Source organism: Dermacentor albipictus, chromosome 10, assembly GCF_038994185.2.
Source record: "Dermacentor albipictus isolate Rhodes 1998 colony chromosome 10, USDA_Dalb.pri_finalv2, whole genome shotgun sequence".
Classification (NCBI taxonomy): domain Eukaryota; kingdom Metazoa; phylum Arthropoda; class Arachnida; order Ixodida; family Ixodidae; genus Dermacentor; species Dermacentor albipictus.
The window spans coordinates 54,500,646-54,524,392 of NC_091830.1; the positions used below are offsets into that span (position 1 = coordinate 54,500,646).

General features: G+C 45.2%; 1 protein-coding gene across 1 annotated transcript in view; it reads left to right on the plus strand.

Annotated features, from left to right (window-relative positions):
• Positions 1-23,301, plus strand: part of LOC139050551 (mucin-19-like) — a 33,002-nt gene extending 9,701 nt beyond the window's left edge. The window contains exons 2-8 of the mRNA XM_070527082.1: positions 2,924-3,079; positions 4,149-4,316; positions 6,815-6,997; positions 13,438-13,593; positions 14,093-14,260; positions 16,566-18,132; positions 23,128-23,301. Of these exons, the coding sequence (XP_070383183.1) occupies positions 2,924-3,079; positions 4,149-4,316; positions 6,815-6,997; positions 13,438-13,593; positions 14,093-14,260; positions 16,566-18,121 (2,387 nt within the window). The 3' untranslated portion in view covers positions 18,122-18,132; positions 23,128-23,301. The remainder of the gene's footprint in view (positions 1-2,923; positions 3,080-4,148; positions 4,317-6,814; positions 6,998-13,437; positions 13,594-14,092; positions 14,261-16,565; positions 18,133-23,127) is intronic.
• Positions 23,302-23,747: the final 446 nt, after the last annotated feature.

Sequence of the window (23,747 nt, forward strand, 5' to 3'; positions counted from 1 at the left end):
TCATAGCGCTGTATTTCGATGTAGTTCTCATGTCAAAATACCAACTAGCCCAGAATTCGATTCTTTGATTGTCCGCGCAAGATTAGGTGTGCATGCGAAAGTGCGTGACACTGCTGACCTGCGTTTCGCTAAATGCGTCACAAAGGCGTGTGTGGCGAGCGTGTCGGGAAACTGCCGAAATAAGTTACAGTAATTTTGCGACCCATATAAAGCGTCGCAAACAACTCCCAGCACGAGTCATTACCTCTAACTATGCGAGGACGACCGAGCTGTTTCTCGCTAACTGCGTCATAATCTCGTTTCCTGTGCGTAAAAGCATAAATGGCTTGAAATGCACCGCAGACTTCCAAACAACTTTTCTCACCTTGCCGAGTCCAATAGTGCAGTGGTGCCGCGTCGAAGTGCAGAAGGAATGCAAAAAGACGCCGGGCGTCCAACAAACAGACTACACCCAAAAGCGATGGGTCGCCGAACAGGCGAACTTAACATGCGCGCGTCTTCTGTGGCGTGTCTGGCGCATGACCCATGTATCTGGCGCGTCTGGCGTGCGGTTAAATTATTGCTAGCTAGCGCAAGAAAAATAAGCCGCAAATTTCAGTTATACGCGAAATATTTTAGTTTTAGTTGGAACAAATGAAAATGAAATGCTCGCGTCAGCTAACTTATGGCAAAAACACTAGGACTGACGTGTTTCCCGTTACCGAGTTTCTTTCTCAATGAATTGCCTGTGAGTGCCCACTGGCAAAAGGCCAGCGTCTTCTAACGTTACGCGTAGATAGGGCAGTCACAAAACAGATGTTCGAGAGTCTTGGAAAATTTGCAGCATCCACAATTCGGGCTATAGGCATGCCGATAAGACGTGCATAGCATCGAGCGAAGGCGACGCCTATATGAATCCGGTCAAGCACTCCTGCTTGCAATCGCTTGACTTTAGCCGGGAGGCGAAACGTTTTGCGAGCGTTGATTTCCGGCCGGCCCCTATACATATTGATTGGCTAAGCCCAGTAATCTGCTGTGCAATCTCGTCTGAGTGCAGTCAAGAAAACGTTTGCATCAGTTCATGACTATGAAATCTTTGCATTGATGGCTTGAGAAACAGAGGTCTTTGCGCATCAGTTATACCGTTGCCGGCACAGCCACAGTGGCTAGGTGCCCATTGGAAGGCGACTGAGTGGCCGTTGCACGACGCGAGTCCAGCTACCTTTACGACGTCTAATGTTACATCATAATACTGGCCTCTACGAAAAAAAAAATCGACCACTTACAGCCCCATTTCAAGATCATTTTTATTATTTTATTGCAGAAGTCGTCACTGGCAGCAAGAACATTTTTACATCTCTACTGCTTGACTTTAACATTTACCAAGCTTTAACAGCAGGACTCCAAGCAAGGAGTCGAAAAAAACAAACGGCACCTATCTGAAAGCCAAAGCTGAACCGCAATTTACCACTCATCCATAACGATACCAAACCGATAATTTTTTTTCCGCCGTCGTGGAGATCAACTCAAAGCAGATTATTCTGAGGCGATTGTTAGAAACTACTTATGCCGGAGGTTCATTGAACATTCCTTTAGTTCTACTACCAAGAATACCACTGCGTCGACGAGAGAAGTAGACGCTTCTTGCGTGAGGTTCACGCAGTGCGCTGAGCGTTTCCAGAGCAACAGCCACGCACCTTGTCGCAGTGATCCCATGGTCTCATTGAGCTGCGCGCATGGTCGGCTTAGTATTGCACTATATGGTCGGCGCGGACTATATGCAATGACCCAGTGTCGACACAGCCGCATAACCATAGAGCTCGAGACAATCGTATGACGCTGGCTGAAAAAGTCGACGGCAGCAGTAACCGCTTCATGCCGACGTGCCCATTGCCGCAGGCACCAGCCACGCACAGTACCTACACTCGTGGACAACATTCTGCGGCAGTGAAGGGAAAGCTACGGGAGCCGTAGCTTCTGCACATGTGTTAGTGCGCAAAGTAGTCCGGCAGCGTTTGTCAGTGCTTTTGGTTGCTTGGAACAGACGCTGAATCGACGCAGCTTCCACGGGCGGCGGTTTCGCGTTTTCCCAGACGAGGAAGGGAAAAGCCTCAAAATAAGTAAACATATATATTCATTGGTCTGTTTGGTCCTATTTACCTACTGCTAATAAGGTGTTTATGTTTTCTCTACCCGAACTTAAACTAACGTGGATGAAAACATGGAACTCTTTTCGCAAGCCCTCTCTCTTGCCCACGCTTTTCCTTCGTATCTTTCCCTTCACTGCCACAGAAAATTCTCCGTGAGTATGGACGTGAACGCACACACTAGCTTCGACTTGTCGGAAGGCGAGTCCTACATCAAAGGGAGCTGACTTGCAAGCGTGTTTACCCGAGTGCTTTAGTCCACATCTTCATCGGAGAAACAGCTCTAGCACCGCAGCACCTAGTTTCTATCATGTAGTCACAGCAGTATCATACGCAATGACATTGAACGGGAGCATTGTCTGTAAGCAGGCTCTCTTAGGCAGGCGATATGATCTCTATGAGAATGTATCCAATCACTTCGGCATTGTGTTGGCGTCGTTTAAACCTGCTAAGAAGCCTCTAACTTTCAAGCAGGGATTTTAGAGTTGCACAGCTGACTATATTGCATAATGAACTCGTGCGTTTGCTTCGAGTTGTTGAGAAATTCGACTTAGCCCTGCCATCTGCTAGCCGCCTGGTTAGCTCAAATGGTAGAGCGGCTGCCCCAGAAAGGCGTGGGCCCGGGTTCAAGTCCCGGACTAGGACGAATTTTTCTTCAACTGCGAGGCTTTTCTTTCGAGGAACCAGGATGGGTTTGCTTTGTAGCAGTTTGCTACGTTTGGTTGGATGTCTACTTCTCCCTTCATTATACTGCGTAACCTTGGCTTTTGCACGGTTCTCTTTCATATCTTCTGGAGACGACAGGTGCAGAGTCCGTTTCTCTGAGTCCGAAGCCGAAAACTGCCCTTCAGTGGGGTACTTCTTTGATAGCAGATCTAGGCTTTGCAAACGAACTTGCAGCGAGGAAGCGCCATTTGAATCAACTTCAAAATGCGTCAAGAGGTGCCGAAGCGGTAAGAATATAGTGCTTTTACTTTTGTGCGGTTGACTATAACCTTGTACTGTGCTATGCTACATGCCCAATTTGCAAGTAAGGGACGATCATAATGAGCCATACCGTAGCATAAAAGAATGAATAAAATGTGACCAAAAGAAATCCCATTTTTATTCTTTACAAAGAAGTGTTCATTGAATTCGCTGTTTCCACGATGTGTTTTCCTGTCTTATAAGGATAGCAATTAACGGCTTAAATTTATGTGAAATTTGAGCTTGAATTGTCGTTTATGTGAAGGAATCATAGGGCAAAATGACTTCCACATATGCAAACCAAAAGAACTTTGAGGATAGAGCCAGACATTTATATATTTTTAACGCTACCTTTAGAACTTCTTAGTTAATTAAATTATTTCTTGCGAGCTATTTCAGTAAAAAGTTTCCTTCAGTACAACCCTGTGAAAACGAGGTGTTCATTATTTTCTCTTATTATTTTTCATTGCCGGTATAAGTATACTATACTGTTAGACACGTTGAAGACCTGCTGTAAATATAGTAAAATCTCGATGCCTTATTATCGATACCTTGTATATAAGGTGCAAATTGCGAATACTCCTGATGATATATTGGTAGTGCTCTTGGGAAAATGGCGAAAGTGATGTTACACTCCAGTATGCATGATGTCTGTAGTATACTAAAATCTCGATTTCTTATTATCGATACCTTGCATATAACGTCCAAATTGCGAATACTCGTGATAATATATTGGTAGTGTTTCGCGGAAAATGGCGAAAGTGATGTTACACTGCACTATGCACGATATCTGATTGCGCTGGACCTCAAAAATATTACATGACAGCTCTTAGAAATGTTACCTATAGTTGGAAAAACTTCGTGGACTTCTTTTTTCCTAATAGTCTTTTCTTTTCCTGCGAATCACCCTTTGACCTCACTACACGTTTGCCTCCAACTACAAGAAAACATTTGTTCTCGCATAACGTCATTGTTTTTGCTAACATTGCTTCAGCAGCAAAAATAAAACTCTTCGTTTGCTGCCGCTTGTAACTCTTTTATTCGGTTGCATTTCAGTTGTCGTCTGCTTCATTCCACGGCGTCGTAATCGCTGTGGGGATGTTCCAATAGTAACAGTGTACTATTTTGACATCAATAAAGGACGCTGTCTTGCCGAGAGGGGATGTACATACAACGGAAATAACTTTCCCACTTTAGGAGAGTGCGAACGCACTTGCGGTGTCGGTAAGTATGTTTACAGAACTAATCACATAAGTGGCAATTTAAGTTATATTCATGCTGTTAAATGACCAGCAATTCCATCCGAAGAAGGGCATGAAATTGTATAGACATTAGAGGCGATAACAGTTTTTTTTTTTCACTAATACCGTGGCATGGCACCATGTTACTTCTTCATTAAATGCAACACTAATCAGTTCTTTAATATATTACAATGTACGTGAAAGTTCTTCAGAGAACATACATCATAAAGCTGCGTTTTCTTACCGGCATTAAGTATTTTTATGCTTTTGCAATATCAGGGCCTACACAAAATATGAAGTGTCGTGCTCAGTGTATCACCGATCAGTATATGACGCAAGTGCTCGTATTTGGCACGCATACAAATGCCTACAAAATTTGCTACCAACCAGTTAAAGTTGTTTCTCATGCGCATAAATTGCCTTTTTTATTGAATGTTTAAGAAGCTTATCGTTTCAGACTTGGTGCGCCCAATGCCACTCTCATCCAATAATTCCTAGGGTAGGCTATTGAGAGGAACACGTTTTCCATGTGTCTGTAAAATTTGTCAAAGGCCTTGAGGGGTGCACCTTCATACTAGATCAATTACTATCCTAATTCTAACAGTAATCTCCTTCGTGGGCGAGTGTTATCGCTTCAACAAGAAGGTCAGTCGCATGTACCATGTATTCTGGTCCACTTAAAACAGCAATATTCTACCAGTTATTCTTGCTTCCTTTCAATTTCGTGGTCTTATCTGCATGCACACAAACAGAATGTTACTTGAGAGAAAGGTCCTGTAACATTCCTGTCGATATAGCTGCGTCCCCTCGTTGATCTTTCAGAGCGATTGCAATTTTAGGAAGCGTTGCCAACTGGTGTATATTTATCTGTCGAGCCTTTAACAGTGCTTTGAATTTTTACTATCAAACCCATTAACGGCACTCTTCAAAAAGAGCAATTTAAATTTCTTTGGTAGTGTACCCGCCGTAGTTGCCTAACGACTATGGTGTTGGGCTGCTAAGTACAATGTTGTGTGGTCGACTGCTGGCCACGGCAGCTGCATTGCGATGGGGGCGAAATGTGAAAGCATCCGTGTACTTAGATTTAGATGCAGGTTGAAAAAACTGATGGTCAAAATTATTCCGGAGTCCCCCACTACGGCATGCCGTATATTCATATCGTGGGTTTTGGCACTTAAAACCTCATGACTTAATTTGTGTGCCTGTGGGCGGATTCGATCCCCCGTAACACGGGTTCCTCACACAAACCACCCCTACATTTTTGCGATGTTCCATGAATTCCGGCTGGCAACCAAGGTCCCTTAAAGGAAGGAGATGACATCGCGAATGTACCGGTACATGGTGCAGCGTGTCAAGGGGATGTCGTGCGAAAAGAATTCGCCAATAGTAGACGCCTTATACGTGACGCGGTTTGGCGGTGGCAGTATGGTGTGTCACTAGAGTGATTAAATGCTAACCGCCATACTTCAACGGTCACCATGAGATGCGTGCTGTCGATTTTATTTTCTATTCTTTTTTTACTGTACGATTATCCAAGCTGACCATCTTTCTCTTAGGAAGTAATACATTTGGACAAAATATATGTGCCATGATGGACGCATTCACTGTCTACTGCATACTTAAGCGGTCTTTCGTTGAAGTAATAGTTTCTCTATCACCTCTAGTCTTACTGAATGCTTGGACGATCTCGCACAATAAAGGGTGGCACATACTCAGTCCCCGAAGTTGTAAGCTTGCTTGAGTCACTAGGCATGTGCCGGCGCCTCTCGTGCGGAAGAGACGACGTAGAATACTACCGAATAGTCAACTTATCCACTGCTGTCTGGCCTAGCAGATAACATGGGACCATTGGTGTGTAACTTTAGATATATTCCGCAAGAGACAACCTTTATCTTGCGTATGTGATGTTGGTTTGTGCCCATTCTTGACCAATCCCCGGAATCACTATGCCAAGGTGATGCAAGGGGACTTAGCTCTAAATATATTAAAACGATTACGTCCCAATTTGCAACACACACTTCCGTGTCGAGCACAATCCTGTGTTGGATAGTCATTCTAAGGGAAAATGCAGCGTGTATATAGGGAGCGCGGGCGTTGCAATGAGGTTTGAACTGGCGTGCAGTAACAACAGTCATATATACTTTGTCGTGGTGTGACTAGGCACTTTTGATAGCTGAGATAGTGCCACATAGCGTGTCTCCTGATGTCTTCATCAGATGGTTTCGTGATTAACGGAGAGCACGAGGATATGCAGCTTGTTACAGAATAAATATGCCTTCAACCTTGACAATTATCTTGTATGGTTTCTATTAGAGGTAATATTTCTATTTATTATAAATAGTTGTTGCCGCCGACAAATTTCTGCATCCCATCAGAAGTACTTTTTTTTTATTCCGCGAGTGCTAACGTGTTCTGTATTGTTGATCTAAAAAAAAATTACAGTCTGAGTGTGTTTGTTAACCATAGGTTTTCAATATACAGGATCGCAAGAAGCAGGAGAAGCACCAAGCGGTGCCCAATTTGGCGCAAGAGACAACCAAACGTGGAACCAGCCGCATCGAGAGCCGTACACAACTCAGCAAGCTCCTCCGGTCATCGCTTCTTCAAACAATGCATCTGCAACCGGAAGCGAATCCTCTTCCACATACACTCTTTCTCCATACGGCAAGGATGCAGTATTCGATAACACAATTTATACTGCTGAGTATCCAGTATTCAATGCTATAGGGAACCTACGTGTTTATAATTATATACCTAGCCAGGCACCTCGAACGCGAAGCCCTGCTGCTGAGACCAATAATACTTCAGGTGTCACGGAAGATTCTGAAAAGTCATTTGAAAACATACAAAGGACGTGATTACTTACTTTATTTCGTTTGTTTCTTTATGTTTCATTTATTTATTTATTTATTTACATGCCTACTGCAGTACCTGAGGGCATTACAGAGACGTGTCGTCTAACAGTTACTTATTAAGTGGGTCTTCTCAAGGTCGCGCAATCCCTCGTAGTGACCGAAGTGGAATGGTGGTTCCTGTCACTACTTTTTCTGTGGCAAAAAGAGGTGTGGCAAGCGTTAGGGAGGAGCAATGAAATGCTAACCTTGAAATGATGACCCTACCCCAAGAACAACTACCCTGGAGGGAGGAAGTGTATAAGAGTTGGATTATTATGCGAAGCATATTACTAGAGCTCAACCCAGCTCCTCAGGCGCGGCGGTGTCGCTTTCAATACCGCGTGACACCGTGACGTCACGACAGAGGAGAAACGGGGCTCCAACTCGCGCCGAAGCAGCTGCGCTTGCCTCTGCTAGACACTCACGAGGTGAGATGCCTCCTGGAGACAGAGCTGCTCGTTGGAATGAGAAGCGAAGGTTGCGGCGTGCTACAGAGACTGTTTCTAGGTGGCTTTGCTACGGCGTAGCGACTACGCGCCCCGCATCGGACGCGGTGAGCGTCGCGCGACGCAGCGTTCGGCGCGACAACGAAATGTGCGCCTGAGCAAGCGCCGCACGCCTGAGCCGACGCCGACGACACCGGCTTTTCTGCGACACGAGCTCCTTAACGCTGTCGCATTAAAATAAAGGCTAGTATGCTTCGCATCCTGGGCTTAACCTTAGCTAAGCCACAGCCAGTTTTTATAAATAATTTTCTGAAATACGTCTAAGCGGAAATGCTTGCGGCACGATAAAAGTGTCGGAAGACCTAAGTTATCGATAATTATAATTATAATTATCATATATATAATTATAAAAAACTGACGCAGCGAGAGCACTTAGAAACCATATATAGGGCAGCGCGGGTACGAACACATTCGAGGGCGCTCGTCATTTTGTAGCTAGATGAATGTAGCTAGATGAAGAGTAACTCGGTGTAACTTAAGCTAGATGAAGAGTAACTCGGTGGGAGTTGCGTAAGCAACCACTGCAACAAATTTCAATGTTGGTCAGGTATGACCACTCGGATACCCAACTGGTATCACGCCATCTAGCCATCTCGTTAATGCATGAAGTGGACGTGCACCCGGTGTCATTAAAAGACGCTCCGCAATATCACTGCTCATGAATACCCCGCTCGCGTGACTGGCTCTTTAGGACGCCATGAAGCTGGATTAGAATATGCTGCAGCCATCCCCCATTCTATGGTAGCGGGTATAGAAGTAGGAAACTATGCCAAAGACACATGCTATCTAATCAGTAAAATTTGCGCCATAATAATGGCTGATAACACGAGAAACCTTATACTACATGGAGGTGTATAACAACGCGCAAAGTCGGCATGAATAAGTCGTTTACAATGCAAATAACGATATTGTTTCGTGGTACGTATGGGCAATTTTTTTCATGTAGCATACGAATGCTCTTTAGAGAAAATGGCCATATAATATATATCTCATATAAATATAGCGTATTTGCGATGAACAGTAAAGACCGAAGACACGACCTTCTTGCAAGCCTAGCCCTTCAGAAAGATTTTTATGTCCTTTCAAACGCCGAGCTCGCGCCTTTCCTGCCTGTTCTTCTTTTGCCGGCACCCCCCGCTCGGTGGCCACACTTCGCCAAAGGGAGAGATGCAGTCTGTTTGCCATTGAACACGCTTGCAATGTCGAGGGATTGGAGAAAGTGATGGCGAGGGAGTAGAAAGTGGAGAAAGCAGGGCGTATTGAAACGGCATATTGCAGTGTTGTCGATGAAAGTAGATTCCAGTCGCTCAACAGAAACGACTGGTTCGTAATCATATACGTCAAATGGGAAGTTGTGAAAGTGTGAAAGTAAGATAAACGGAGACAGCGCTCTCTCTGTCTGTCTGTTTCTTTCTACGTCCTCATTCCGTCACGCTTACACATTTCATTATGGATTAAAACCCACTAGCTCACCAACATTTTTAACTAAATTACCAAGCATGATATCACGCGCGCAAACGTAAACATGAACACATCGCTCTCGATGAGCGCGGAAACTAGCCGTCAAGATTCTGGGCGACGATTCGCGACAGCTGAAGCGACTAAATTGACCTTCGTGCATCTCTCCCTTCAACGCGAATAAAACGTCGAAAGCACAGCGCAAACGAACCTACAGGCACCAAACGCTCTGCCAACATCAAAGTTTGCTTTGAAGATGAGGTCTGTGTGGGCGCTCACTTTGGCCACATGCAGATCGCTTTAAAATATGGCTCCCGCATGGCCGCGCCAGAAGCAGCAGGCACCGGATAATTTCAGGCCATCGAGTGAAGTGGCCGATCACGGTTCCGGCGTAGCATTTTTTTTCATTGAGGAAGGGGCCGATGATCTCAATGTGAACCTCCTGGAAGTGTTCAGTCGGCGGAATGAATGATTTTAGGAGACTTCGAATGTGGCGATATGTCTTAGTTCTATGCCAAGCCAGACGAGAGCGTGTCCATGCCTTAACGGCGACATTCGTGCCTAGCCGAACGTACGGCCCAACGACGAGCCTTTGGGAAACCTTGATTCCAGGGTGAACGAGGGAACGTAAATGTTCAGAGATGCGGCATCTGAGAAGATTCAAAACGAAGGGTCCATAGCGACGAGTGGACACGTCACAAGCGGTGACCACGTCGCCCTGGCACGGTAAATGACACAGGTCTGAGCTGTTTGGTGTTGATCTGAGGTGCTGAATTTCGTTATCCTGGTGCACGGTGGCCAATTCTTCTTTGGAAACGTCAGTCGTTGCACTGGCTTAGACTCATCTGAGCACGTGTGCTTGAATATATAATGCTCCTTAGACAAGTTGAAATCGCACCGAGAACTCGGCCAGGTAAGCGAGTGGTATTACATCACCAGGGGAGTACGTCATTCATTCCGAGCCGAAATCGTGAAAGTGGGCTTGTGGACCATAAACAGCGTGAAACGGCGGGCTTCGAGGAAGTAGCGAAAGTGCTTGAGGGATAGGCAAGCTGCAGAAAGATCTAGACCAAGATTGCTATAGGTTGTCTCTGCTTCTGATAATTTTTGAGAAGACAGCGAGTGGATGCAAAGCGTCAGCCGTGTGTTGGTGAAGCACTGTGCCGACGACAATACCCGAAGCACCCATCACGAATGCAGTATGTTCGGTGCACCAGCAACGTAGCATTCACCACTTGCATTTTAATGTCCGTGAATGCTTCGTCTGTCGGCAGTCACCACAATACGTGATGTGGTCTTGGTGCTATTGAGAAGAGTTCCCAAGCATTTGAGTGCAGCAGTACAAGAGGGAAAAAGATGTCCTTAAACTTTCAGCAAACCGAGAAAACGTCGTAACTGCCGCATCGAAGTGGGGCGAGGAAAGTTGATGATGGCCTTGACTTTGGAAGGAAGTGGTCTGAAGCCTTGGTCGTTCAGGAGATGGGCGCGGGACTCGATAGAAGAAACACCAAAGTCAGACTTGGCGATGTTGATGGAAAGACTGTGAGACTGAAGGGAATAGAAGAGAAGCCAATCGTGTTGAACGTGTCTCTAGTGAGGTGCTGGCCAAGACGATGTGATGAATCTCGGCAAAAATAAACGGCAGTCCGCAAACTGGCTCATGACTGAAACTTTAAATGTTTGTGCGGCTTTCTTCAGGCCAAAACGCATCCATAGTAGCTACAAAAGTCTGAACGGCATCATCATCGCGGTTTTTGCTATGTCCTTTGGAGCCATAGAAATTTGAGGTTAGGCTTCGGCTAGGTCGTTCTTGTAAAAAGTCTTGGCATCGTGGAGATCAGCAGTGATGTCCGGGATATTTGATAGAGAGCGACGATTAGGAATTGCAGCACCGTTTTGCGCGCAATCAGCTCGGCAAAGGCGCCAATCACAGTCCTTTTTAGGCGCCACGTGAAAGGTGTGGGGGGGGGGGGGGGGGCGGAGGGCAAGGAATTGCTGGAGGGATGCGAAAGCCAATTTATAAGATTTGCTCGTACTCGTTCCTGGCCATGCGTAGCTTCTGTGGTAGAAGCTGACGTTGCGATGCTCGGCATGGTGGGCCATTCGTGATTATGGGATGCTGAACACTGACAAAGCTGGTGTAGTCCAACCACGGGACGCAGTTAAAGACAGGTTTTCGTGAATGAAGGCGAAGATGGCTCCGGTACCTCATGCCATACCATCAAGGTAATGGAGTAACCGGAGAAGGTTTCCCAGCTATAATGGATCCGGTAGTTCAATCTAGGATCACCTTGTTGGCCATGTCATCAAAGAGGCCGAAATGAGAGATGTCGGCACTTCGTTAGCGGTGGTTAACAGAAGATACAAAGAATAGCCAACAAAAAGTTCTACGGGGGCCGAGGTTGAGGTTGAGCGATTTGGGACGGAAACAGGAATGCTCGAACCATTCAGGGATTACAATTGCAGAATAGGTGTGCAGCGTTCATCCTTTGTGCTTGCCAACAACACGTTTACTTCAGAACCTGCGTCAACGAGAAATTTCAGTCCATTGACAGACTCAGGGACGAACAAAGGCGAATGAAATTTTCTCGGGGGCGACTTGTTACCGCTAGTGCTCCCTGAGATTGTTTCCCGTCCAGGAACAAGGGCGCGTGCACCGGCGTGCCTAAAGCCAAAGCGTCGATTACCCCAGCATAGGGATGGTAGCTGGACAAGGGATTGTTCGTGAGAGAAGGGGCGAGCTGGCTACGGTGACCGAGAAGGAAACAGGCGACGAACGCGTGGGTTGGTGGACATACATTTAAGTGCAGCAGTGACGAGATCCGAGAAGCCCCAAGGGAAAGGCCGAAAAAACATCCTGCTGTGCAATCGAAGGATAGACCATGGCATGATAGTTTGTAAACGATCGCGAAGTAATTGGATGAAAGCTAGCGGTTCGGCTACGGCCACTTGGGAAGCAACGAGGTTATGAGATGGTACCTCGCAGAGTTTGTCGGCCAAGGACACCAGCGCAGAAAGGTGATAGTCCAATGTGCCTAGTAGCACCGTTTGGACATGAACATGGAAGCATTTGAGGAACAGGTACTTGAGAAGTGCCTCATTGAAGATGGTGGCCTGTGGTTCCAGTAGATGCCGCATATGTCACAGGCGCTGGGATGGCTGACGATTGCCGAGCTATGTGGTGATAGGAGCCCTTGCAGGCGGCGTCTGTCGGAAAGGACAGTGCGCACCACGGTAGCAGCCTTCAAGGTGTCGTAGGGTGTTAGAGACTGAGGTACAGTCAGGAGGTACGCACCTGGAGGCCGACGTCACCAGGTAAGGCCGCAAGTATAGGTAGGCGTAGTGGGTCTGTTGACAGCTTACGTGCGTGGCCTGGAAGCTGGTCTCCGCCTGAAGGAACCAGATGTCAGGATGCTTGTGGCATCTTGACAGCGTAGTGTACAAAATAATAGAAAGAGGGGCAGCGATGTCAAGTTTAGCGGTCGGGGTACAGTTAGAAGGTGCGACAGTGTCCATGGTCCGAGGTCACCAATGTTGCGATGAACAGGAAACACTTAAGGCACGATCTTCTTGCAAAGCTCACCCTTCAGGCTGATTTTTATTCTCTTTCGAAGGCGGAGCTCGCGCCTCTCCTATCTCTTTCTTTTGCCGGCATCGCACGCTTCATGATGAGACTTCGTCACATATATAAACAACATGATTTACATTGGTAAATCATCTCTTAATTATCTTCTAAACGATAAGGGAAGCAAGGAGATCTAACACTGTATTGAGAGAAAGAATTAGTAGTATATTTGCATAAATGAAATGTGGTAGGGTCATTGTCACTGTCATAAATACTTGTTGGAGTGATACGATGATTAGCGACAGAGAGCATATTTTAAATATACAACCTTATAAAGGTAAATATTAAAATCAGCTTTTCAGAAGTTGCAAAACCACTCTAATATTTCAGATAAGACGCTTCATTAACACCACATCAGACGATACTGTTACTGGAGAGGTGTTTGGATTGCATGCAGAACTATAATACGTTTCGATGAAACCATGCTTTTGTGTATTCTGTCTGGCTGTAGCTACATCTCTTGGCCTATGAGCATGGTACAGAAACTTTCAAAGCTTCCGCTGGGGCTTGCTTTAAGCTTATGTGAAGAAGAAGTTCCACTGCATATTATAAACATGGATGGCGGTTGCTTACGATTGCTCTCTCGTGATTGTTCTATTTCTTATTTTTCGCCTCCTTTAGATTTGAAATGCCGCTATCAGGAACAAGAGACCGTACACAAGAACTGCAGTTCTGTGAAGCACTACTTCGATCATGCTTCGAGAGCCTGCAAGACTACGTGTAACTCAGAAGCGCCATTTAAAACAGGGTGGGAATGTAGCTGGACATGCCGGAGTGGTGAGGAACTGATTTGTTAAGTGCGTATTTTGGCCTACTGTGAATTAATGGTAACGGTATCGCTTACCCTTGAAGCATTACTTCGTCCTTGCTACGTTATTTATTTTATGTTATTTGGTACAAAATACTCAATGTTTCATTCACATGCCTGAGTAATAAACCTTTAATTATAGAAAGAAACGTTCACCTACAGTTAGCCTCAAAAAACCCAAACGAAGATTTTTCTCTATGTGCAAACTTTACCATTTATAATTCGTTCTTTAGCTGCACCGGTACATATCTATTTGTTTTATACTTGCATCGTGTTGCAGCGTGTTTCTCATTGAGGTTGTTGTGTTGGGCAATGATAAAAGAGCTGGAAGTGTTTTATGTACCCCTAAACATTACAAAAATTACATGGTAAGGATGTATTTATGGTATTATTCCCTTCCCGAAAAAAAACACTTCAGAAATTAACATGCGTCGGTGGTACTTATCACATGTTTCTCTTCATTTTCAGTGATTCATTGCTTTATTCAGCGGCCTGCAGTACTTTGTGCTGGTCGCCAAACAACCACCATTTACTACTTCGACATTTTCAAAGGAATGTGCTTTCCGCAACAAGGATGCTCATACAGGGGGAACAATTTTCCCACGCTGCATGAATGTCAAAGCACTTGCGGTGTATGTAAGTACACAGAGAATTTCGCGCAGTTCAATCAAGTAATATCGCGAGCACAATCATGAAAATCGGAGCAATAATGCTACCTATATATTTGATACGAAGATTAACTGATTCGATTTCCTAGGCCAGCACATACTAAAAATTGAGACAAAGCAGCCTAGAGAGAATGAAAGTAATGCTTTAGAAGAGTGAACTGATGGGTCAGTTGGTGATCTTGCATACTAAAAATATATTGCGCCAAAACAACACAAACAAGAAAGACGCCCGTGGTGTCATCGCCTGTCTTCTGTGTATTGTGTTGGCGTAAAATCTTTGCACTATGAAAATAATGCTGTTTCGAGGTATTGCCTCTAGTCTATCTGTCGATACGCTTAGAATTCATACCAGCTTCAAGTTTCTTGTCCAGCTTCAAGTTTCATTCCTTGACGTCGGCAGCCGTGTCAAGGCCTTGATTTGGTGAACATATATCTTATAGGGTCAAGCCCTAGTGCTGCATTGCAGACCCAATCTTTCATATTGAAATAAAGATTGTAACTCAACAAAGCCCTGTTTACAGAAATCTTGCAGGGCTCTAATGCTTAGCACGCCTTGACATGCTAGCTACATTAATCTGAAAGCCCAGCTCTTAGATTAGGTGCAAAGCGTGACTTCTCACACATCTATCTGTTAATGTGATGTAAACTATAGAGGGCCAGATACCTGTCTTTGCTGTTCCAGTTCAAACGAACCTCGTCCTGTCAAGGGATATAAAGTCGGCAGCTTTTCGTTTTTCGATCGATTATTGTGAGGAACGTAGCTTCTCTTAAAGATAAGTGCTAACTATTGCAGGCGTCAAGTCCTTTCGGGTTAGCAGCCTGATGATTTTCTGGGTATAAATCTTCTGTTACAGTGATAGCGATAAACTCAATTTTATGCTTTAGTATACCAGGCATGCTTGCTGGAACACATTATTTACCTACTTAATTACTTTTCTTTTTGATATCTGCAATCCTCCGCAGGCGAGGTTCTATGTGACGCTTGGGTTTAGTTAGAATGTTAGCAATACAGAGAAGTGATGGCGGCCAGCAAGTTGATGTAGTTAGTATGAATATGACCATCCGCAAAGCGATAATCTCATTCGATGGCAGGGAGTTAAAAAAACTCAGTGCCCCTCCACTCTGAGAAGAATGATGACCGGCGAAGCTGAGTATGTCGGCCACTTAATAGCAAACTGCACCTTCGCCGTGGGTCGGCCCGGCATTGAACTATCTTCGGGATCGGCCCACATATGAGTAGTTAACTCCTGCGTCATCTACGCTGCGGTTCGGTGCGGCATTGCACTATCTTCAGGATTTTTCCTACACGAAGGAACGATAGTGGGTAAAGTAGCCTTAACAGCTTCACTGTAAAACCAGTGTAGCTTGGTTGCTCAATATGTGCCAGTGGGTAAACCGACCTCTGGTGTCCGATACGGCTGGATGTCCACAGAGCAGGCTTAATAACAGCTGCCAGGTGATAACGAATAATAGGATTTAGGAAAATGCAAAGCCTGGACGCATTGCGTGGTGTTTGTAGGCTGAGCCTGCAGGATTTGACGTTTAAGTAATCTTCGTGCGCACCTTTTCACAAAGTGGGTCTCCTGAGAATGCTCAGGTCTTGCTTTTAAGTAGAAATATATGAACCCCTTGGCTGCTTCGAGAGATCGCCAATGATAATCTCTTCGTTCAGATGACGGCCGGACAAAATTATCTGGATTTTCCAATTTACTTTTAGGGAAACGTGTCTTGAGAGTTGCCGTGTCGAGTCTTGGAAATTTTCTGTTGCAAGTCACCTGCTGCGCTACTGCACAAGTCATAGGGATCAGTAGGCCACAGTGTTGAGTGGCCCATCAATAATGTCGCCCAATAATAAACGCAAATAAGTCATAACTGGATTTTGAAAAATCTGGCAATTTTATGTGCTTGCCAGCATGTACTGAATAACACTCCGTGGATCGTGCCTCTTTTCTCGGTAACCAGCCTATGTTCTGGTTGTCTCCACGCTTTTTACGAAGAATTAACGAAACGCCAGTTACATATTTCCAAAAAATAGTGACACATACAACGTGCACGTTCCACGCGTTACTGAGCAGACTGCGGTTTTGTTAATCCGTCTTGTTTATTCACTTATAGTGAATTTTCAAGATGTAATGCTGTATTTAGGAACAGGCGATACCTACTGGCGCACTATTCAATGTCATTTTGTAAGTCATTGAATCACAACTGGTATACCTTGTTTGGTAAAAGAAAACGCACCGGCATTAGTGTAATTGGAAACGTTCATTTTACAGACACAGGGACAAAGCAGCAGGCAGAAGTAGCAAGACATACCAGTTACGCCATTCCAAGCAATACCCGACCATCAACGCCCCAATTAGAAGCGCCGAATACTGTTCGAGAATTTACAGGAGCCGGACAATCGAATAACGTTGCAGAGACCACCGGAGGTAGTGAATCAAGTGTCCGGCGAAGCACAGGGGGCAGAGACTTAACAGAAGTGAGTGAAGCAGGATTAGGGCATTCGAGTGCTTTAGTGAACGCTGCAAATGGCAATGCAGCAGGAAGACAACATTACAATATGTCCACAGAGTCCACTCCAGGCCCCGGAATATCAGGCCCATATCGCGCTGCTATTTCCAGTTCTCCACTAGATAATGGAGAAGGAGTCACTTACCCACGTGATACAACGCATTTCACAACAGGCAACGAAGTACATTTGCGAAACCCAGTAAATGTTGCTGGTTCAACCGGAAGCAGTGCATCAGAAGCCGGATATTCTAATATGAAACCACACTCTACAGATAGAAGCATACCAGGAGTACGGCCCAGCCCTCATGTAAGGCATTCTGCAAGCAGCAACGAGTCAGTAGAAGAAGCCATTTCAGGGGCCAGAAGCTCCCCAGGAGGCGCCAGACGAGGAAATGGCCACGCCAATAGGCACTCAATACGTGCAGAAGTAAACCAAACAGACTTCCGACACCATGCTGGTCCAGTGACTTCATCAGCAGGCAATAGAGAAGTGGCACTATCTTCCACCGATCTCAGAAGTTGGACAGGGGGCCGTGGAACCGGGGGAAGGCACTACCGTGGGGAACCACAGCCTACGGAAGAGAGTGGATCAGGAGTTCGGAACTACCGCGGTGCAGGACGTTCCACAATTCGCAACGAAACAGAAAAAGCACACCCAGAAACGGTAACAGGCTCCTCCTCGCAAGGCGACGGAAATGAATCCGTAAACTCCAATGATGTCTCACTTACTTCAGAAGGAAACCCAGCAAGTGCTTTGCACCACCCTGATGTAACGCACTCCACGGAAGGACAGGGAAGCTATGCAAGCCTGAGACACTCTACAGGTGGTGTCGGAAGAGAAGGTGGATCACCCAATACTTTTCCGCAATCTAGTGAAGGTAGCGCCGGAGCACGCGGAAGCCATCCTAACTTGTCACCTTCTACAGCAGGCAATGTGCCCGAAGCAGGACGTGTCTTAGGTGTGATGGGTTCTGCAGGAGACCGCACTATAGAGTCCGGACACTCCAGTGTTGTCCCACATGCCCCACAAGGAAGCGTAACAGGTCCCGCACTGAATTCTGTCTCCACAGGTGCTTCAACATCTGGCGTGACTGGAAAAGTGTACCCCAATATTAATAGGCGGCCCACAGGAAGTGGTGCGTCAGCAGCTACATACCCTCTTGGGCTTACAGAGGCGGAAATATTGAAAGGAGCAGCAACAGTACAGCAAATCTTTGCAGCAATTCACGATTTCATTGGAACACTGCCTTTCAATTCCCTGCGGGAAAGAAACCGGCGGTGGACGCGGCGCAAGGAGTTGAATAGTGACACACCGTAACATTGGCTCAGGTAAGGATTTACCCTTACTACGAGTGACTGTGCATGAAATGATTTTGTTTCACATACATGACTGCAAAACGCCCATGAGCTGTGACTAAACGTGTTACCAAGCCTCCTTTAGTCACCAATGCAAAGTTTTCTTGTGCAGTAGGCAAAATGCACTCCATCTACATGAAAATAATATTTCGGCTAGTCGAGAGATACAATTTGCACGATCGACTGCCTACTTGCCGTCTATGCTGGAAGGAGAACTTCGAAAGTATCGACATAGTCTATAAAAAATTAACACGGCGTATTTGCAGTAGTTAGTTAGCGCTATCACTGACCGAAGCTGGAAGAAAGCGTTACCTGTTTCTAGTCTATTCATTGACGAGTGGAAAACGCACCGTAAATTAAGTATGGACTTTTATTGGGCGAGCAGGTATATGGTACATTTTCCCGTCATTTCGCGTGATATGGCGCATTTTCCACCAGGCCTATCTTCACTGTCGTCACCATGATGTTCCGCATAAAGTATAAGTGCGCTTACATCGTACCTGCGCGCCATGTGCTGTGACTGCAAGTTAACGCATGTGAGGGTGAGCCGGAGGTGGTCGCTCGATGTAACGCTACCAAGGGAAGAATGCATCGGTTGCTGGCCAACGTATTATGCTTATCATTAACGACGTTCCTTGCTATTCTTCGAATACTATGCGAGCGCGGCGGTGCCATAATGCATACACTGCTTTAGCAGCCTTGCAGCAAAATTTGACATGGAATGTTTGTAAGTACGGCAGAGAAAATGAGTGGGAAAAAATTGGCAGTGACATTGCTCCGCTATGCCAGGATATACGTAGCGAAAGTTGAGGCATAGCATAGTTAGCCTTCGTTAATCTTGATTGCAAGTCCAGGTTAGTCTGGTTGTCTAGCTATGTTGCGGCGTTTAGCCGGTACTTCGGCGCGCTGTTCGTCTGCTTCCTGGGCGATTCGTTTCCTCTTTATCTCGTTCCGTTGTCCATTCCAGGCCTCCACCAGCTTATCACAATTGTCACCATCCATACTGCCACCTCAACTGTTATTGCAGTGCACGCAAGCAATCCTTTTCCATCCTGCGTCATGTTATCAGGCACGCGACGTAGCTGGCGAAGCGAGCCGAGGCGAGCGCAACGACGAGGAACGCATTGTGACGTCCTACCGAACGACGGTGGCGGAAAGGCGCGGCGCTGCGCAGTGGCGAAACGCCTGTGGCTCGGTGCTACTAGCGGCGCATGCGCAGTAGTGACTACGGAGCGAGAGAGCGAGAAATATGCGCGGTGAGGCGCGCGTTGTGACGTCATATGCCTCCTCGGAGCACCACCACGGCGAAATCGCAAGTTCGCGGCGAATAAAGCTTTCGCTTTAAAAGATAGCTACGTAGTCTTGTGCTGCAGTGCTGACCTTCGCAAGATTATTTAAATGAACTTGATACACATGCCGTGATGCAGCTAACCACTGCATTTTTAATTGTCCGCTCGGCATAATCCCTTCTATCTTAGTTCCTGCCATGGAGCGAGCACGTTTCACAGGCCTTATTCACACAGCGATGAGAGTTAGCGCTATTGTGCAACAAAAACACGTGGAAAGCTCTTCTTAAAAACCGTTTTCAATACACTTTGTACTTCAAGAATGTTCCGGGCATTTAAATCTTAGGCAATTAACGGCGAAGTTCGGGTTTTCTGGTATTTGACCGTAACTAAAAAAAATGCGAGAAGTATAAATGCTCAGCAATGTCAATAGGGCGTTCTGTGTTGTCTTTTTTTTTCTTTTGTGACAACGTTTTTGTTCTAGGCTGTCCAATTGATGCTTTCCGAGTGGTCATCAGTAGTCTTAAGGTGCATTGAATAATATTAGTGTTATGCTAACCTAAGAACCTAAAAAAAGTTTGCCTTAAAAAGTGGTGATGAGGTTTATTTGCACGAAAATACTGTAAAGCATGCTTAATTACTATGAGTCATAATAGAGCGTGGCGCAACTCAGGTTGTAGTGTTTGTCATTGAAATATTCAGACTTGCCTTCTCAAAGATGTTTTATATATACAACATCAAATAACTGGGATTGTGAGGGAAACGTAAAATTCGTATTCAGCTAAAATACCCCTTAACGACGCGAAATTTTAAGAATCAGCCCTGAAATCGTGCTTCATTCCTAAAGGTGCATATACTGCAATGTACTCCCTCCGCGCGTTGTTTTATGACTGAGTCACGAGGTCGTCGCCGAGCCCTCGCGGGCTGTAGTTGTACGAAAAATATTTTTTTTTTCTTAGAAACCTGGCGTGCCGAAACTACTGCAAATTGCTAGGCATGGGTTAGGGGAAGAGCGCGAAATAATTTTTAAAAACTGGCTTTCTCTAAACAGAACCTAAATATAACTACACTCGATCATTCCTGTATGCATTTCACCCCCACCGAAATGCAGGCACTATGGTCGGCGTAAAATAAGGAACGTCTAGCTTAGCAGGGCAATGCTAATTACCACTGGGCTGCCATGCCGAGTGGTTCAATGGAAGAAACATTGAATACATAACGTTTGTTGTACTCCTAATTGTGGAATTTGCAAAACTAATACCAGAAAAATACGGATAGTATTTGGAGGTCCCCGCGCTAAGCCAGCACTACAATGCTACTGCGCTACGAGGCTGCAGAGGTGATCTTTCCACGTTGCATTAATTCCGCCAAGAAAACATCATTGATAGGACAGAACACAGTAGATACACACTTTCTGCTGGATAAGTTGTTGCTATTCTTCTCCTGGGTGGCTGCAGCGCATACCCACAGTAGGGGATTGGTCATAAATCAGGTGGCCTGATTAGACGTGTGAAAACTAGGCAATTAACCTTTCAACGTTGGAGCCTAAAAAGTATTTTTTTCGTGAGTGGGAACACAGCAATCAGAAGAAAACCATGTATAAAACATGCTATAATAATAAATAAAAGAAAGAAACAGTGGAAAGGGAGGGCCATCAGTATGACATGGCAATCTATTCGTTTCAATTAGGTAATTTTGGATTGGCAAGCTAACCTTTCTGTGACTGAACCTTTAATGGAGGCTCCAAAATATGGGATCGCAGGCACTGATAAATTTAGACCAATATTGTGAAGTGAAGTTTCCAGTAGTCGTTTTCTTATAACAGAAAAGCGCCTGCAAGACTACAAGAAATGTTCTATGATCTCTGCTTCACCACAGAAACAGCATAGTGCTGAGGGGATTAGACTATACCTGTGTAGATAAAAGATCAACTTAGGTGTACGGCAGCGCAGCTTCGTGATGGACACTTCAATTTTTTGTGTTTGGCGAAAATCTCTGTGCCAAGGGTATAGAAGATTTCCTTGAACGTCTTTGTTTTCGGAGAACCACAATACACCCACTGTATGGATTTCTCTTTTGTTTCTTCAGTTTCTACACACACTCAAGCAAACGCATGAAATAAAGCCAGTCCAGATAGACCGTGGCAGACGGCAAACTCGAGTCTAGTGAGTGACGTCATCGCAGGATCGTTGGCCTCGCCACCATGGCTTGCGCACGAGTCAAATACACCCTCCGGCTGAGCAGGTACGCCAGTAAGCCTGTACTCAAGGCTCGCGGCCGTAGCGGAGCGTTATAACTCCGCCCAAGCTCCGCTACTAATTCTATTTAAGGGACAATACCGATGTATCTGCTTGGCTTTGTTCTAACGGTCTTCGCGTCACTCCATCTGTTGAAGTGGCGAAGGATTGTCAAATGCAGCGATCGGCGAGAAAAAAAAAAGAAAAAAGTCTTGTACCCTGCGTTTCGCCCCGTTACTTTAATAAGGCTTTCACATGCTTCGATGACGACGTGAGTTTTGTGTCGGGGCGATCTCCCGGTGCCGTCACTTGGAGATACTCAGGTTATTTTTTGCATTCTGCCTAATGAAATAATAATAAATAATGAACTTTTCAATAATTACAACTAGTTGAGAAGTGCAAAGGAGGAAATTGCCGAGCAACATGAAAAATTCCCGATACAGCCTTCTGTTCTTCAATGCGTGCTACATAAAAGTTATTTTCCAAGCTTGAAAGAAGCCCACGATTACGCGCAAAATTGCAGCACGACTAGTAGTTTGAGGCGCTTGGTGTGTATTCGCAGGCTTTTCTCAGGCTCGGGAAAACATTTTTAGGTAGCGCATATTCAGCAACAGAAAGCTGTATCGCAAATTTTTCATGTTGCTCTGCAATTTTCTACGTCAAACGCTTGCCTTTGCTCTGAGTTGTTGACAAATTCGACTTCGCCCTGCCACCTGCTAGCGGCCTGGTTAACTCAGATGGTAGAGCGGCTGCCCCAGAAAGGCTGTGTCCCCGGGTTCGAGTCTGGGACCAGAACAAATTTTGGTTCAACTGCAAGGCTTTTCTTTAAAGGAACACGTACGGGTTTCGTTTTTTCCAATTGCTACGTTTTGGTTGATGTCTCATCTGCCCTCTACCAATTCCTTAACTCCACTTTGTAGGTTTCCGCAGAACTAATACATCAAACTCTTGCCTTTGCTTCGAGTTGTTGACAAGTTCACTTCGCCCTGTCACCTGCTAGCGGCCTGGTTAACTCAGATTGTAGGATGGCTGCTTTGGAAAGGCGTCGGTCCCGGGTTCGAGTCCGGGTCCAGGATCAATGCTTCTTCAACTGCGAGGCTTTCCTTTAGAGGAAGACGTACGGGTTTCCTTTGTAGCAATTGCTACGTTTGGATGGATGTCTCATTTTCCTATACTAAATATAAGTATTCTGCATTGTGCTTCTTCTCGCGGTTTCCTGCTCACTATCAGTGGTGTGAACTAAATGCATCAAACAAATAAACATATATAGTTAAGGTACTCAAACTGGAGTTTGTTATTAAATTTAATGTTCAATTTGATGAGAATAAAACATATATGTACTGTGTATGTTCCGTCGCGTACAGAAAACAAAGATGTCAATTTTGACAGGAACATTGTCTTCACATAGAAAAAATAAGAAAAACAACAATCATTCTTATTTACAGATGCGAGAATGGTGCGAGGGGTTCTGGAACAACGCATGAACATTACATTGGAGACTGGGCAACAGAGCCTCACAGCTAATGTACTCTCAAGTGGCAGCCCCCACTTGTTTAATATTTGCACAACCTATGGTATATGAAAAATATTGTTCGTTGAATAAATGCACATTCACCTTTTGTTGGTGTTCGTACAAAATGTTCCGAGACATATATACTACCCAGAGAATAAAGGTGAATTTTAAGACTACTTTGTTCTCGTGACTGCGTAGTCACTCACCCAAATAAATTGTTTACAGTTATGTTTGTGATCGGAGCTCATGAAATATTTTCTAGTACATTATAAGTCAATTCAGTAGCATTATTCCAGACCTTATCCTTCATAGCCAGACAGATTTATAAAGACAATTTATAATAATATAAAGACAGATTATAAAGCTTGAGCAAGTGAAGTGTTCTTTAGCCAAAAAAGTAGTGAAGAGTCTGCAGAATTCGTAGGGGACAGTCGCAAGGAAAACACCTTCAAAGATATCGAAAATGTTACGATTAGCTGAATCAGTCGCAGTGGCTTACTCCACAATCTTGGCATTTCGTAACATTGCGAAACTTGCGCACGTTTCAGAGCT